This window comes from Orussus abietinus, unplaced genomic scaffold (assembly GCF_000612105.2).
Source record: "Orussus abietinus isolate OABI.00-Male unplaced genomic scaffold, Oabi_2.0 scaffold435, whole genome shotgun sequence".
In the NCBI taxonomy this organism is placed as follows: domain Eukaryota; kingdom Metazoa; phylum Arthropoda; class Insecta; order Hymenoptera; family Orussidae; genus Orussus; species Orussus abietinus.
Genome location: NW_019394580.1, coordinates 14,499 through 31,955, shown reverse-complemented (window position 1 = coordinate 31,955; position 17,457 = coordinate 14,499). Strand labels below are relative to the sequence as shown.

At 43.1% G+C, this 17,457-nt stretch overlaps 3 protein-coding genes across 3 annotated transcripts; 2 read left to right on the top strand and 1 right to left on the bottom strand.

Moving 5' to 3' along the window:
- Positions 1–1,622: 1,622 nt before the first annotated feature.
- On the bottom strand, positions 1,623–1,959 carry LOC105703304 (callisulfakinin). The gene is made up of 2 exons (XM_023432764.1): positions 1,853–1,959; positions 1,623–1,773 (listed from the first exon to the last, which is right to left on the bottom strand). The coding sequence occupies exons 1-2, from the start codon at positions 1,948–1,950 to the stop codon at positions 1,623–1,625; spliced, it is 249 nt and encodes an 82-aa protein (XP_023288532.1). The 5' UTR covers positions 1,951–1,959.
- Positions 1,960–4,014: 2,055 nt separating this feature from the next.
- LOC105703313 lies at positions 4,015–5,531 on the top strand. The gene has a single exon (XM_012431620.1). It carries the CDS (start codon positions 4,104–4,106, stop codon positions 5,070–5,072), a length of 969 nt encoding a protein of 322 aa, XP_012287043.1. The 5' UTR covers positions 4,015–4,103; the 3' UTR covers positions 5,073–5,531.
- A 34-nt stretch (positions 5,532–5,565) lies between these two features.
- On the top strand, positions 5,566–7,667 carry LOC105703314 (tetraspanin-6). Its single transcript, XM_012431621.2, has 5 exons — positions 5,566–5,981; positions 6,243–6,431; positions 7,015–7,185; positions 7,290–7,421; positions 7,499–7,667. The coding sequence occupies exons 1-5, from the start codon at positions 5,904–5,906 to the stop codon at positions 7,652–7,654; spliced, it is 726 nt and encodes a 241-aa protein (XP_012287044.1). The 5' UTR covers positions 5,566–5,903; the 3' UTR covers positions 7,655–7,667.
- Positions 7,668–17,457: the final 9,790 nt, after the last annotated feature.

Sequence of the window (17,457 nt, the reverse complement as noted above, 5' to 3'; positions counted from 1 at the left end):
AACATAATTATTTAAAATAGTATACAAGGACCGTAAAGGAAAAACTATTTGAAAATGAAGTGTCATATTTTAGACAGCAAAAACTGCTATAAGTTTCTGAATAGCTTATTATACTCAACGTGCGATATTTATAACAATTATCTCGCACGTGTCACCTGTCTAAAGGGAAAGTTTTTGCAGGGAAAAGTACAGGCTGGCAGAACCTCGTGACAATAAAAATTTCACACCACGCAATGGTCACCTCCACCTGTCGTCGTATCGAAGACTCGGCCCGGAAGAAAGTGCGACAGGTGTCTCGGTCACTCATGAGGCACTCGCTCAGATTTTCGATAATGAGAAATACCTTGCTTGCCCTCACTTACGTTTATCCCCGTCGGCAGTGTGCGTTTCCTAACCGAACATATAATTTCAAGGTTCTTGACATGTTCACAAAGCGATTTAAAACATCTTCGCGTATGGAAATTAATCTCCCGAAGTGAAACTTCTTACAATGAGGATAAATTCGTAATGAAAGGAGCGCGTTTTGTAAAGTGAAACACATTTTACTGTAGTAAATTACTTATTAATTTTATTACAATTAATTTTGAGATAATTTGCCCAATCTTCGACAGCGTTAGTGTTATAGTTATCGTGCTACTCCCTCAGTTGATTATTTGACATTTTGAATGAAATGAAACTAATACAGATAGAAAATAAAAATAATTACGTCCTAAAGTAATCAGTGTCCGAACGCGTGGGGGGATTTTTTGAAAGCGTGATTAAATAATTAAAAACAATTAATATCGAATAATTCTTATTAATTTAGAAGTTTCACTTTCGACGCGCTCGATGGCCACGCGCGAATTTTCACGTAATAGAAGTAGATTTCAATTTTCAGGGATAAAAATCGAAAGTTTACCGACACCCAGCCGTATCCAAAAGACACGGCATGTACCGATTATCGAACCACGTATGACCGAGATTACAAGCTGCATAAACCCATGAAACCTTGGCCCCCTCTACCTCCGGATGCACCATGGATTTTTAATCGTCGCACTATCGGCTACAGTGATAAGGCCCTCGACGAAAGCAACGCAGGATCGACATTTTTAGACGACGATTTCAAGATACATGACAAATTAGCAGCTTTGAAAATGCAACGTCACGTGTCTTATTCCCCGATTTTGAAGCGTTACACCGACCCGAATGCCTTCGTCAAAATTAGATTAAATAAGGAGCACTAGGCCACATTCTTATTATCAGAGGAGACATTCGATGTCTATATTACGTCCTATTTCACTCAGAGGTAATCTCGAAAGCTTCTCCGCGTCTCGTATGCCTTGTTTATTAATTTCCTCTCATGTAAATTTCTCTTCAATGCTCTCCCATTCGTCCCCGACAGCGGTAACACTTTGAGACGTTTTATTTATTAGAACCTTAAATAAAGGATCTAAAAGAGTTTTAAACAATTTGAAGAATCTTAATGAATCTCTTAATCAGAATTGAGGCTTATGTAAACGTACAGAAATGATAGGTCACAGTGTAAAATATATTAGTTTGATTTTATACAGACAATGAAGAGTGTCCATAAGGTAAACGTAAAGGAAATTTAAGGTAAAAGCGCATTCTACGGTCGCAGTCGTTTACTCGTGTCCTCGGCCGAATCTCATGTGGCCATAGTCGTCGAATTGGTCGCGTTTTCCAAATCTCATGTGGCCGTAATCGTCGAGCTGTTGTCTCTTATCGACCTCCGTGTTGTCTTCGCCCTCGGCCAGGAGGTCCTCGAAGGAGTACCTTGAAGCCACGCAGATATTTGGCATATATTCAATTTTCAACTTAACACGTATTTAATTTTGACACCTCACTTTCTCACCTTCGAGACAGTGGTCCACTGTGGAGTCTGTGGTGGACGTTGCTTGAGAATTCGGGAGCTGCTATGCATTGGCCGCACAACATCCACAGGACCGCCATTGCGCCAAAAATTGCAGATGCCAGGTTCATATGTGCAGACTAGATTTCAAATCTTACAAGATGGATAAGTTCCAGGTTATTTCGAACAGCCTCTCGAGTTCTTCACCTGTCACTAGTGACAGAAAACACAGAATCCCTAAAAAAATCAGTACAAGAAGTAACCACTTTCCCCTCAAACTCCGCCATCCAATATGGCGGCCTGTGACCCTTTTACTGCACAAAAAGTCTAGTTTATTAAGAAATCACCGTCATTTACTGATTTTCCTTTAAAAATACGATGTCTTCATACCCTGTGACATATATTCCAGAATTATTATTAAAACGCAGAGGAAATAACTTACTTAAATGTTATATATTAACGTTAAATGCGAGTCTCCAGAGGCGCGAGACAAATCTCAGGCGGTTGAACGAGATCCTTTGTGACTTCTTTTCTTAGTATCCAATACAATTTCTTGAAAAGGGATTTTTGAGAAATTCAACGGAAACTCGAAGAACACTTTGCAGGCTCCTTACCTTAGATACAGGGTGGCCAAGGACCGATGGATGAATGCACCGATGATCGGAATCTTGCGACGCTTTTATACCCAGTACGCCCGTTCCCCGGAGAATATGGAGCTTGAATTTTAATTCTCGCCACCTCGAAGACGATAAACAATTTTCCCACCTTCAGCCCACAACCTTAGCCATTCGATATTCCGTGGTGGGCTCGATGATTGGCAGCTGGGGTAACTTTGTTGCCGGTGCTCGGGCAATTTCTTTCTCCTACACTTTCGAACAATCGGGATTACTCGGTTGCCGGTTTACGTAGGCGATTCTGCAATTTGAACCTGTATCTCTGGTCGAGAAATTATCGATACAATTATAGATACAAACATCGTCGTCATTTAAGATTACCTTACCGCGAATGGCGAGTAGACGGGATAAATTTAAATTTGTTAAATTTAACACGTTGGGGTCATAGAATGCCATATAATGGATCGAGGCATATCTAAGTTCGTGGGGTTATTCGTTCGTTTTGTTCAACACTCAAAGGAGGTCCAGTTAAAATAGCCGGAATTTTGGTTATTAATATGCCCTCATTATTTTTCTGGTTAAAAGTATTAGATATTAGTAGTAAAATATTATCTGGTTGCGGCAATACTCTTTCTGATAAATCCAAATAGACTTTCTGAGTAGAAGAACAAGAATTCTTAACTAAAAATTTATCTAGTGGTTTGGAAATCACATTAAAATATATATTTAACTAGACTTCAGTAGATAAAACTTTCTATTCATATTAACCAGACTTTCTCACTAATGACACCCTGAAATCTTTCTACCAGGAGCATCTAGTGACATTAACTGAAACTTTTTTTTTAAACGAAGAACAACCGCGCGAACTTATTCCTCAGACTAATACTCATATAATTATAACGATATTGTAATCTTTCAATTATTATCGAATTTTTTAACAACGATTTTAGTAAGTCGATGACGAATAAGTTATGCAGGTTGGGGGTATTACGAAATATAAATTCTCATCAGCGATTTTCATTCGCACGTCATAGTTACATTACAGGGCATAGGGGGAAATCTAATTAACGGGTAGCACTTAGAATTGTCTGTTCAATTATTAGGATAATTATTCTTCTGTAGCAAAAGCAAACCGCGGCCCGTCACGCAAAGGCAAGCCCAGCAGTCTTTAGTCCCACCTACGTCCTGAAACCCCAACGCGGCAATCAATCCTCTCGAAACCCAATTATTCTATCACGTGATGATATAGAAAGAATTGGAAATAGTGATACAATAGACCCCTCTAACGCGATGATCCCTAAATTTCCGAATTTCAGGCGAACGTCGGTCGCTAAATTCTAATCGGCTAATTCCGGAAGAGTCGACCTCGCAACTTTGCGCTCTATAAAGCTATACCTATATCCACCTTATTGGTGAACCAGAGACAGAGAGGTCATGGTCATCGGGGATTACTTCACCGAGGATTCCAACTTGGCTTCGGCGTTTGCGGTGCTTCCAGGGTAAGCTATAAATCGAGAGAGCCGAGTATCGGTTCGTACTTTCGCTGCGCCCTTCATCGCATTACCTTCCCAATAATTACACTAAGGCCCCATTCATCCCCATCCCCCATCATTCGCCAGAATTTGGCAAAACGCGTCAGGATGGCAGTGGCCGTCACGGAGGACCTCGGATCATCCTTGCAAAAAGGTCTCTCCGAGTGGTGGAACGAGGAAACGGAGTACGTCTTCCAGAGGATAGAACGTTGGGCGGCCTTGGCGCGAGGTTACAACAGGTTAAGGTCGCAAAGACTGTCCCGAGGTCGCCTAACGATGCAAGAGGAGCAAGAATCCCGGTGGAGCATCTCCTCGAACAAGCTGGTGATCGACGACCCGTCCTGGAGTCCGCATTTCCACACCATGAAGAGGTCCCACCGGAGAAAGTCTCGCCCAGAAGAGACCAAGATCAACTGTTGCGGAACCTTCAACTACCAGTCGAACGGTGACTTGGACAGCACTTGTCTGGAAACGTACAGGTACGACCACAGCATCTACTTCAAGACGGTTGGTGAGATCAGGAGCAGCAGGAAGGACCCGGGAAGAGGAAGCGACCAGGAAGAGGGATCTGTCATCAGTGACGAGCAGGTGGAGTGGGAGGTCAGATCGGTGCCCATTTTGGGCGGTGATCGAGGTTCCTTCCAGGATCGGTTTGAGAACAACAATCGGTACGAGGAGCCCGATTTCGGATACACCACGGACCGATATCCGGACTCTGAGGACAAATTTGACGACGTTCAGCCCAGCTGGCCGATCGTGGATCTTGGAAATCTCAGTCTAAATGTGGACAACGAGAGCGGAGAGATGGAGAATGGCACGGAACAGACCTTGGAGGTGGAGATCGAGGATACTTTCGAGTGGGGAAACAACAATAACATTGACAGTGGCTTTGACGAGGCTATCAACGAGAAGGATAATATCGAAAAGTCCTGGAGAACGAGAAGGTCCCCGGCTCGGGTTCGACAATCGGTCGTTTCCGGTGACAACAACGTCACATGGCCTGGCGTTCTCTTAAACTACACTAAGAACATCGATCCGATCACCTCGCCGCATCATCACGCAATAAACGCGAAGTAGAGAACTCCATAAACCCCCTTTTAAAATATGTCTTGACGTTGAAACGAAGGAATTCAGAGGAATCTTGAGGTTGATCCGGGCGGATATACCGAACTTTGGCGTAAAGATACTCGGTAGCGCTCGCTTCGTTTAAAAAGTACTTGGCCCGAAACTCTACCGAGTTTTTTGATATCAGGAAGAGACATTATCGACAATGGGAAGTCACAAGGGACTAATTAGTTGCTATTCGTATACGTAGGATCTGGGAAAGTGTCGGTAGAGCGAATCGATGATTTCAATTAGCGAAGTGCCAAAAAGCTAACGACCCTATCGCATTTTCAGTTCACTCTTGTCCCCAATCGGACGCGATTTGGCTGACAAGTGTTGTAGCCGACAGTCTCACAAAGTCATTTTTTACCCGCGCAACAATTAAACCTTAATGTACTAGGATAGTCAATAAAACTGCATAAAGGATTACGAATGAGATCGAGCTTTTTGCGTTCATTTTCCCCCCTCTCTTCGAGGCCAGTCTTTGGGGTGTTTCCTAGAGCATCGTGGACGGATTGAACCGTAAATCAGTTAGTTCGATCGTCGAAGGTGGTCGCTTTTCGGGTAGATACATTTTTAGCCGATGCCATTACAGGTGGAATTATTTCCTAAGTTTTTTTTTACTTTCCATTCTATTCACATTTGCGCGGAATGTCACCAAAGGGGCAACGCATGCGCCTAGAGAGGGAGAACCTGGCCAGTAAGTGGACCTGGGCAAATCGATAGGCCCCTGAAGACGTAGTTCACGCAGTGTTTTGAACGTGCCCCTTCGGTCCTGGCTGCGGAAATTCCGACTTCTGAAAAATGGGGAAATTTCTGCGAGTCCTGCCTTCCACGGCGTGCCTGAAGATAGTGCTGATGCTCTTCAACATCACGTTCTGGGTGAGCACTCGTGAACTTGACATTATTGTCACTCATTATAGTTGCACCTGCGGCGACGCCTGCGACCCAGCCAACTGTTGCTCTGCGAGACAAAAAGAATTCTTAACCAGAACTTTAAAGCCGCACAAGAACAGGGCTTTCGTTACGTAATACAGAAAAATTTTCGAGACAGGGTTGTATGTATATACATTTTTCTTTTCTTTTCTTTTCTTTCCTTCTTACCGGTACTTTGGAAAATTATTTCCCCTTTAATGATTTCAGCCCATTGGAATATTGCTGTTGTATGCTGGAATATGGATTCGTACGCAGCTTCAGGATTATGTTGAGATGAACACGGAAGGAGGAAAGGCTGCATTGCTCGCCTTGGCGTGTTTCGGTGCAGGGATCGCTCTTATCGCCACTCTCGCTGGATGCTGCACAGCTCGTGGACACCCCGCTCTGCTTTACCTGGTGAGCAGCTACTGTAAACGATACATACAGAAGAAATATTTCTATACTTTGAACGCTTTCATTTTTCGACATTTTGAAGAACACCATTTCTACGTGGGAATTCATACGAGAGTATTCAAAATTTTAAACAAAGTAGTCAGATGAGAAATTAAATTAATATAAACGTTAATGAACGCGTTAAAATGCGCTATTATTAAAATACAATTCGGTACGTGTAATTAAAAAATAGTATACAAAAGAATTCGAATTTTCGTATACATGTCTTATGACAGTCGTATACCAGATTATGTACCTTTGTACTCACTTGCCTATGAATTCTCACGGATGTGATCAACAATTGCCATGCAAAAGGTTTCGATAATTACATGCCTTATGAAATTCCTATATTTGTGCTCCAAAATCCTGCACGCAGTTGTATACGAAATTTCGAAACAATATGTCTCGCAGGAACTTCGACTGCATGTATACTGGATTTGTAAGAGATTTTTAAAATTTTAATACGTTTACCCATGGTTGAATTTATAATGAATGTCATACATAATGTCGGATTTTACCTCTTATTCGTCGATTTCTCTCTCGATAGTACGGTGCATTTCTTGCTGTCGTGACACTTTTGGAAATCGGTGCCGGAGCGTCCATTTACGCTTACCGCAACTCTTTGACTGAAGGATTTGATCAAGCATTGAACGAAAGCCTCGCCGTTTACGGAAAAAATCATTCCAAGAGCGTCCACGTGGACACCATTCAGTCGACTGTAAGACTTTGCAATAATTTTGAATAAGATAATGTTAGACCCTTACTGAGGTGTACTGACTCCGTGAAAAAATAATAAGGTACACCGATTATTATACCTTCCAGCTTCATTGTTGCGGCAACAGGGACTACACAGACTGGGCAACATTGACTCCTCCAAAAGAAATACCGAAATCTTGCTGCAAAGTGCTAAACGACCAATGCGATACTCTTAACGTGAATGACATTTACACCCAGGTAATTCAATATATCTGAAAATGAAAGATATCTTAATTTCGGCATTAAGTTAACAACAGTGATATCAAATTTTTCAGGGGTGCTACAATCGTGTCGTGGACTTTATTAACAGTAACATCAGCCTAACAGCTGCATGTGCAGTAGCCATTGCAGGATTTCCGCTGGTTGGAGTCTTCTTATCGTGCTGCCTTGCCAGCAGCATAAATAAAGCTAAATACGAACAAGTAGCTTGAAAATCGGTATTCACGGTTGATAAGACATAAGCTCTTATAAAGAGTGACGTCATCTAAAATTAAACAAGGTGCAAAATTACGGTTAAGGGTCAACCTTCGGAACGTCTCAGTATTTTTATAGTATATTGCTGAGGTACGGGGTAATTACTGCTCTTAGCGAGTTATGATAAGTTCGATTAAACGCGAATGCGAAATAAGTAAGGAAGCAATTGCACGATATAACATAAATGACAAAATAAGATAGGTTTAAAGTTAGTCATTAATTTACATTCCAAGGGATCGCACAATTTTCCTTAGACGACGAATTAAGTGAATACTTGAGATATTTCTTTTTCCTGTGATATTTCTTATACTCTGAAGGAGGTTCTTCCTTTAATTATCATCATACATTGATTTGCACAGTAACGTATATACGAGTAGGCCACTCAAAATAACGATATGGAGTGGAAATCAAGTATTACAGAAATCGTTGATGTTAGGATTAAGACGCTGCGAATCAAACTGAGTCACTATCAAAAAGTTACTAGGATTGGATCAGTAAAATGTATTGAAACTGCTCCGTGCCAAAGAATAAGATCGTTATATTTTAATTACATCGATTCCTTGAAACGGGACATAGGAATCGGAGCTTTTCATTAACTTTATCAATTCTGTTGTAATATAAGAAGTCACAGTCACAATCGCTTAGAGAATCGGGTCTGAGTATAATTGTATCTAATATACGAGGTTGTTTTTATAGACAAAACGATTATGACCTTGATTTCTCATACTATATAAGAGTAATTTGTTGAGAAACATCGGTACGCGCTCGGGTGGATATTTTTTACGGAACGATTTTTAACGCTGTACGATAAACGGTATCGAGTCGTAAAAATGCCCTAACGTGCATCTACGATCGTTCATTGTGGTTTCTAGCTCGTCTTATTAAGAAAAAAGTAAGCTCGAGAAACATCCTTAAGTGCAAGGATCTATTTTACGTTGTATACAATGACCTTGTTGACTTGAATTGTTACGATTTAAGATGCATTACCGTTCGTTGATTTAAATTAATACTGTATTACCTATTATCGTATATTCTAATAGTGTTATAAGTGTCGAGATTTTATATGGGCGTCGAAAAAATTATAACGAAGTGTACTCCAGAGTCAAGCGGAATGAAATAAACGCGTGAAGCGACGACCGTTGGAAAGTTTCTTTATTCCGGTCTCGAGATTCGGTGCCGGGACGAAATCGCTTTTCAGGAAGAGGCCCGGAGAAAACTATTTTGACCAAGTGCACGTGGCGTTCGTTGACCTAAGCGCTCCGACGATCAATAATAGACGTCGTCGACTCTTTGGTTGCGTCAAGATTGTTGTGGATGGCAGGATAAATTACACCGAGCGTTGCGCAACTCCCGCAGCGTTAAGATATTACGCGTGGCCTGGTATACTTGTGGCCGCTCTTACGCAAGACAAAGATCGAAGACTTACAGGAATCGACCAATTGGATGCCAGGGACGTCCTCTTTATCGTGGATTGATGGATCCAATTTAAGTTCCTTCTGAATTCGTCGTGAAACTTGTTGAATATCGTGAGAAGAAGCAACCTTTCACTCCTGGAGATAATTTCTTAAGAAAGTGTAGACGGTATTGTGTGAAAGGAAATTAAGTAGAGTAATAAACATACAATTTAAGATGCCAGGGACGTCCTCTTTATCGTGGATTGATGGGTCCAATTTAAGTTCCTTCTGAATTCGTCGAGATACTCGTTGAATATCGCGAGAAGAAGGAACCTTTTACTCCTGCAGATAATTTCTTAAGAAAGTGTAGATGATATTGTGTGGAAGAAAATTAAGTAGAGTAATGAACATACAATTTAAGTTCCTTTCGCATTCGTGGGAAAATCTGTTGAAAATAATGAAGATACCGGCAAGCTTTCGCTGTTGCCGTCTTCCTCTCAGGAAAGCATAGACAGCACTGCACACATGAAATTAAAGAGGAGTAATAAATATCCAATTTATATTTCCTCTGAATTCCTTAAAAAAAAAAAAAACTTGATACCTGCGAGTATTCGCCCTTGCAGACAATCTTCTTAACAAAGTACAGTTAGCATCGTGTACACGAAATGATTAAAAAGTAATAAAGTCGATATCATTGTTGGAGAACTCGAACCTTGATCGGTCCGATCCATACAAGTGGAACAAAATTTGCGCCCGTCCAGACGTGGCCCTTCTTCCCTGCGAAAAGAGACATGTGTGCAGTTTGTGCAATCCGACGAGAAGGAAGCCTAAAAGAATAGACACGTATGAAATGGTGTACCGACATAAGACATGGCCGTAAAAATGATATGTATAATAAATCACCTTGTCTTTCGTATCGTTTATTATTCAAATAAAAGAGAAAAGTGTAAATCGTTATTCAATGGTGAAAGGCTAACAATAAAGCGAGCGCTTACGTGTCGATTTAAATGGGGCAGTCAAAGACCTCCAGAGGCGATTGGAGGGTCCATCCCGGAGGTTCGGATCAACGTTCCAGAAAAGATGCTTTCCTCGTCGAAGCAGCCGGCCAGAGGATTACGTAAGTACGGATGACTCGGAAAAAGAAGAGAAAGCTGAGATGCATTAGTGTTACGTCCTTGGCACGTCTGCGTGGTGCAGGGAATGGCATACTGACTATTGCACGTGGTTCCCGGTCAGTGACCTTAACGTCTCTTCCTGCCTATGACGTCCTCCACCTTCCACCTTACATTAGACGAGGAGAGCTCACCTCGGATCTTCCCACACCTAGACAAAGATTGATATCGCCTGTTTAAATCCGTGCCTATAATTCACTCACCGAGTCGACTCAATTGGAACAGTAGGTCAGGGGACGATTAATCTGCAGCCGAAAGAACTGTACTGTAAAAAACCGGTGCCTCAAATAATGCTACGAAACGATGCTTAAGTAGCATAATAAATATATATCATGCTACTAACAGATATCCATGTTAATAATGTTAGTAATGGCCATTGTTTCCCACGTATTTCTGAGCCAAGGCCGTTTCCGTTCTTTGACCGGCGAGGCTCGTCGAGGAAAAAGAGAAATTCGGTAGGGAGCCACCAGACAAAGAATTAGGCCACTGTGGGATCTTAAGATATAAAACAAATAAGTGACTAATGCTTATCCGTTATCACTGCGCATGGTTATCTTCGAGCTCGCATGTTACGCGTACATCCACGCTATAACGAACCCGCGTCGAGGGAGAAATCGGAATATACGATATAATATTGTACGGGATATTGAATATTTTTGAGTTAGCAGTAATTATATTTGATTAAAAGATGTTTATATGTGTCTAGAAATAAGTGCCGACGGTAAGGGTCAGCTATTCCTATTTATGGTGAAAATAATCGGGAATGTGGATCGCTTCTTGTGCATCTACCAGTCTAGGCGTCTCCCGTTTTCCCGGCGTAGAAGCTCTTCGGAGGAAAAAGAGAAATTCGGCCGAGAGATCGGGAAGGAGAATTAGGCCAAAGTGGAGAGATCAAGAGCGAGGAAGAAGCGAGGGGTATCGATTATTTCCCAGCGGTCTGTGTACCGCAGGAGTAGAAACGCCGTGCAAAGGTCTCGGACGATAGAGCATGTAAATAACGCGTACAAGATAATGCGCCGTGTATTGCGCGATTGCCTTTAACTTCTCATCTTTCCGCCAACTCTCGGGCTTTAATTACCCCGGGACCACCCGGCTCGATCAAACCTGGGCAACCCGAACGACCTCGATAATATGTATTCCGAGCATTCGGCAACATCCACTCTCTTTTCTCCGGGCCTACTTTCCAAAAGTGTCGATATGTACCGGTGGCCGATGCGCATTTGTTTCATATGTAGGTACACGAAGTCGCTGGGTAAGGGCATGTGCACTTTCCAAAAGTCTCGATGTATGTCGATGGTTAATGCGCACTTGTTACGTGTAAGCATCGAGCAAGGGTTTTTAATAATGTCGATACCTGTCGATGGTTGGTATACTTTTATGGAAAGCGCGGTTTTCAAAAGTATGGATACGTGTCGACGTGCACTTGTTTCATATGTAGATACTTGAAGTCGCTGCGTAAGGGCATGCGCACTTTTCAAAAGTCTCGACACGTGTCGATGGTCGAAGTGTAGTTGTCACAAGTACATAGGTTAAAATATCGAATAAGGGCATTTCAGATCGCCGTTAACTCCGTCTGTTCAATTTTCTCAGTTTAAAAATGTATTTGCCGGAAACTCTACCAAGTTTCATGATTTCTTAATCCAGCGCGTACCTCGTTGACTTCACTGCACCTTTGCCTGATGTTCCCTTCCTGGAAATCTATTCGTTATTATTGACTTACTTGTGCGTAAATGTATATAATTATGTCATACATTATAGAAATTGTAATTTATTAGAGGGTGAAAATAGGGCATGACGCGACTTTCATTTCTCGCATCCACGTGCAGTCAACTGAGAAAATAATTAACAGGATGGATCATTAAAGATTCTAGATATTGGAATTGACATTCGTGGCGTTGACAACGAAAGAGATAATATACAAGGAAATGTTCAACAGACGATCGCTCATAAAGGAATTATGCAATTGTTTTCGGATTACAAGGAAATTTTGATTTCTTCGGAAACTTAATTGCTCGTCTGGAAAAAAAATGCTAACATGGCGCCCAATAATCTAACTGTGATTATCATGTAAAGCACAGACCCTGTGTATATTTCTTCACTGTGTGTGTATCATTATACGCGTATCACACAAGCGCATTCCGATAAGCCAACCTCGCGTCACATTACGTAATGACAATAATATAAATAAATATGGCTCATGAATAAAGAAACTAGTGTCAGATATAAAATAGATAACGAGGATGCAATGATGTTTCGCCGATGTTTACAGCTTCTTTAACTAAGGAAGCTGCTTATGGAAATTACGCTAATATAATATTGACCGCAGCGAACGATGTCGAGACGTTTAAATAAATTGTACGCAAATTTGACATTAATTTTAGATTAAAAATAGAACACAATAAGGTATAAATATATCACTGTCAACCTCGACCGGGACATTAGTTTCCAAATGTCAGTTACATTCTGTTTTTCAGTGATTATCGCTGTCGTTGCCACATGAACAGGTACTTAACAATGCATTTGGCACTCGCTCGTTATCCCTCCTCGACTCGTCAAGTCGTAAACTCGAAAGTAGAGAGGTAGCTCATGCGATGTCTGCGATTAAAAATAAATCGTCATTAGACGCCAAAGATTCAGCGGTGCGCCAATATTAGAAGTAACAAAGCTCGGGTGTTACCGGGTATTGCAAATCTAGAGACAAGGTCAATTTACCGAGTCGTCAGCAGCTCTTCGATTAGTTGTCTCGTTTTGGCTGAAACGCTAAAAACATAATAATCTTCACCAATGCGATGCCATTTATTAGGAATTAATTACTTCTAGGACCATTTCAAAACCAGTCGTGGATTAACAATAGAAACGGTACTTAACCAGCTGTTTTAAAGTAAATAATTTATTCACTTACCGATGTGCATGCTAAAGAGAAGTAATAACAGAAAGCCATCGCTTAATTACGTTGATATTTGTAAAATGGTCGCTATTTATTAAAGCTTCTTTTCTAAACATTGCTTTTACCGTTCCCGAAGGTTGCTATAGGGATCTTCTTCAGCATTTTGTACTTGCAGAGGGTCAAGGTTAAACGTCTGCCGGCGCGTTCCCTTGGGCTCAGGTTTCACCATTTCAGCATCGACGAAATCGCCGCGCTCTAACTCGTTGCGGCATAGTTTAAAACGAGTTGCGTTGGGATTGGTCAAGGTGCCGAAAAATCTCTCTCTCTCTCTCTCTCTCTCTCTCTCTCTCAAAAAAAAAAATACTTCACCATAATTTTGCCACGATAAAGCGAATTCCACGTACCTACGCCATCAATAAACTCCCGCCCATCACTCAAAAACTGATTTTCCAAAATTCAAGCAATCTCCCAGCAACTTCCATCCCAAAATCTCTATCATGCATACAAACCACGTTATGCCACTCCATTGACCTCCAATCTCGTAAAAAACCGCACAACTCTTCAAACTCCATTTTCCTACTCTCTACCCCCTGAAAAATTGCAATTTTTCACTTCCACCATTCCTAAAAAGTATCAATAAACCGTTAACAAGAACCTAACTAAAACCATTTCCGATACAATATTTAAAATACCAGACAGCACTCCAGCCGGCGTAGCTTGCAATCTCCGAAAACACCGACTTTCACTCCAAGTTCCCGGCGATTCTGGCCAGGCGTATTGTATTCGCTCGGCGGCTAGGTCACGCGTTCCCTTCGGCTCGCGTTTCGCCATCTCGGTTCCGACGCGATCGCGATGTTCTAAGGTCGTTGCGGCATAGCTTAAAACGAGTCGCGTTGAGATTGGTCAAGGTACGGCGCCGCTCTAGAACGCCCCCACTCCGCGGCCGTCCCCCCTCGCCGCCCGCCGCTCGTGGCTCCCCCTTCACCCCGCATCAACGCGCCCGCTAACCCCTCTCCCCTCGCCGCCGCGCTCGACCCAAACCCCTCCCCCGCCCGACCCCGGGCCTCACGTGGCCCGGGATTTCCCCTCTCCCCGCGCTCGACGCAACACGCGCGGCCCCTAACCCCGCGACGCCTGAGGCGGCGGCGGGTGCGGTGACGTGACCACGATTCGGTCCACGCGCGCCTCGTGCGTATGTCGCACGTACGCCACTTCTCGTATTTCGCACTCGCCGAACCGATGCTCCACCTCGGGCTCTACGGAAAAGGCTCTACCGCTCGCTTCCGCCACTGATAACGAGGCAAAAATGGCCTCCACGGGAATGTTTACGCAGCGAGCGCGGAAGTAGCGCGCACGCTAAAACGGGTTATGGTAGGCTGTAGATCCGCTCGATCGGGTTAGGGCGTGAAGGCCGGATCCTTTATGAACGAGATAACGGGTCGAAGGAGCTAGATTTCTCAGTTTTTCTTTCTTTAAAGGATTATTTACGGCATTTCTGATAGCGCCCCGGTGATCGAGGGGATCTATGTTTATACGAGGGTCGTTTGATCCTTTGATCGAATTATGCTATAGGAATAGGGATGCGGACATGTTCCATGGAAATGGGCTTAACGATGAGGTTAAAAGAGGGGTGTCGAGGAATGAGTGGTTCTCTCGAGTAAATCGTTTCGCCAGGACGAAACGAGTCTCTTCGGTCGGCTTAATGAAAACGTGACTTAAGCCCGGAAACTTTCCCGCTTGCCGAGCGATGTCACATTCGAAGAGACGCCGAGCACGTGCACGCGATACACGCGCCGCGTGCTTTTCTAATCCGCGCGCGGAACCGTTTTATATGCAGCTACGTTGCGCGACTTGGTCCGCTGCGACGTCGAGTGGCAAGGTCGTCGCAACGAGCGACGACTTAGCGCCAGAGCGCGTTTCAACGAATTATCATAAATCTTAGATCTTAACCGGTATATCTAAATAATACGAGCGCTCACGCCTTCTGCGCAGGTACATCGTTCCGATCGATAACATTCGAAAAGTACGCAACACCTTCGCCGTTTATACCTACCCGGAGAAAAAGAATTCATAGTCATAATGAGAGACTTCATTTCGGCAAACGTGAACCGTTAAAAGTGGACCGGCAACATATTTGTTATATTAAAAACGAAAATACGATAACCTTACCGAAACAACGGAAATTCTATTCAAGGTAGCGATAGTTCTTTTCCAGCGTCTGCAAATTATACATTGCTTATTCGAGTAGGGATAAAGATATTTTTTTCGCCCGTTGCTGGGAATTCATTTACAAATTTAGGGTGCATTCTTTGAAACCTCTTCACTGATTACGTCTATGTTCGATAAGATTGCACTTCTGCCGTTGTTGGAATTATTCCTAAGGGTAAAATAAAAAAAATTTCCTTTTTTTCCGTGTACTAGGTGTTTCCACCTAGGTCCTCCTGAACACTGACCTAGATGCGTACTCCTTACCATCGTACTAATTACTATTATAATTAGAGATTCCGATTAAATCGTCGCGACGTTAGAAACTCGCCGCCTCGGTTAATCGCCGGGCGAGTTCACTCCCAACCGAGACGGTGAACGGTCTCGACTATGACGTAGAGGTCGAGACCTACCATCATGGCGGACCGCGTCGCCATTTCTCCACTTCGGGAGTCCTTGTCCTGCACGGCGAAGTACCGGTAGAGGTGGCGCGGCACGCTCGCGTGTCCGCCGCGCGGCGTCCGTTGCCCCGCGAGATGAGGCGGTCGTCGAGGTTTCCCGTCCCTACACGTGCAGCGTACGCACTGGGTCATTGCTCTGCACGCTCCGTCGGGTAATATCATTACACCGGCACGCACTTGCTCGCAAAACCGGTGGCCCTCCTCGGTAGCGCGGCCCTTTCCTTCCTCTCGCTTTCTCGAAACCCGCGGTTTTGCTTTCGAAAAGCACACACGGCTCGGACGCCGGTTTGTTAAACATGGCGTTTGATAAGAGACTTGCGTCAAATAATAGGGCCCATCGAGTGTCTCGTTTCCACCGACCCTTAAACATAGATTCGAGGAGATATTCCACTCGAAAATTGATGGAAAGGATTTCTTTCTTTGAGAACCGAATGCCTTTGATTTCATATGATGAAGAACAATTTCATTCGGTAACATGTGACATAAGATGTTATGAAAGGGTCATATATGTATATCAAAAAGTAAAAATATATGTATAAAAATATATTAGATATAATAATATATCAAATTTTTCTCTAAAATGGGTACTCCGAATGATTTTAAACTTTAACGTGTCATTATCGAGGTTCTAACGAAGGTCTCGAAACTTGCGAAATTTATTTTCTGACGATTTTGGACGCGAAGGGAAGATCATTTAATTTTCACTAAGGGGTTCTTTCGAGAAGTCGGGGTATAATATTTATAAACGCTGTAAGTCACATCAGTGGTGTCTTGTTCTTTTGTGAATCACTTTCTATATGTATATTGTTGTCTGAAATTCATTTAGCGCGGTCCAAAGTTTCCAGGTGACGCATCGGCGGCCATGTTGGATTTACGATACAGAGGTACACGTAAGTATAGACGCAAAATGCGATCATTATAACGTAGTACCTCTAAGAATGGAAGGAAAGCGTAATTTCGTTCGATTTCTAGGGTTCCATTTGGGAGCGTTATCACGGCCACCGACATCAACGCGGAGGAAACTCGAAGCGTTTATCGGATCTAGCGCGACCCTTCCCATACTTTATCAATGTTTCAAACGCTCGATATGTTCCCCGGTGCTCCCCCGGTATCCTACTTTAAAAGTTAGCCCTTCGACGGATTTTCGGGCAGGACGATTTCTTTCTTCCATCGTAAAAGTCCGAGGGGATATAAAAGTCTCCTTCAGATTTATTTTTCCGTGGCCCTTTCAGGTGAGCGCATCACCGGCGCAGACTGTATACGTAACCCCATTAACGGATGCACTCATCGGTGCAGCACGAAGTAACCCGAACGTTGGCCTTACCGACTGGTCAGTCATTTTTTCACCTGCTTTCACCATGTCTAAGCTCGTGGTCGGAGACCAGAGAATGCGGCAGCTTTAGGCCGTGCTTTTACCTCGGGCTAACTCCGTGTCAGCAGTTTCCTCCCGGTGTCGTAAAAAAGATGTGCACATGGCCGCGCATACATTGGCACGTGTCGTAAGCCAACTTAGCATCTTTACATTTTACAGGTCTCTGCGCCGACCAGCGATTATGACTCACCCCGGGTGAAGATTTTCAGTCTCGAGACGGTCTGGCAAAATATCAACCAAGTCTGGCGTAGGTTAATTTAAAGGAAGCC

Coding starts and splice junctions, on each gene's coding strand:
- LOC105703313 (XM_012431620.1), top strand. CDS start 4,104: ATGGCAGTGGCCGTCACGGAGGACCTCGGATCATCCTTGCAAAAAGGT.
- LOC105703314 (XM_012431621.2), top strand. CDS start 5,904: ATGGGGAAATTTCTGCGAGTCCTGCCTTCCACGGCGTGCCTGAAGATA. Junction 7,186..7,289: donor TGGACACCATTCAGTCGACT/GTAAGACTTTGC, acceptor TATACCTTCCAG/CTTCATTGTTGCGGCAACAG. Junction 7,422..7,498: donor TGAATGACATTTACACCCAG/GTAATTCAATAT, acceptor CAAATTTTTCAG/GGGTGCTACAATCGTGTCGT.
- LOC105703304 (XM_023432764.1), bottom strand. CDS start 1,950: ATGGCGGTCCTGTGGATGTTGTGCGGCCAATGCATAGCAGCTCCCGAA. Junction 1,774..1,852: donor AGTGGACCACTGTCTCGAAG/GTGAGAAAGTGA, acceptor CGTGGCTTCAAG/GTACTCCTTCGAGGACCTCC.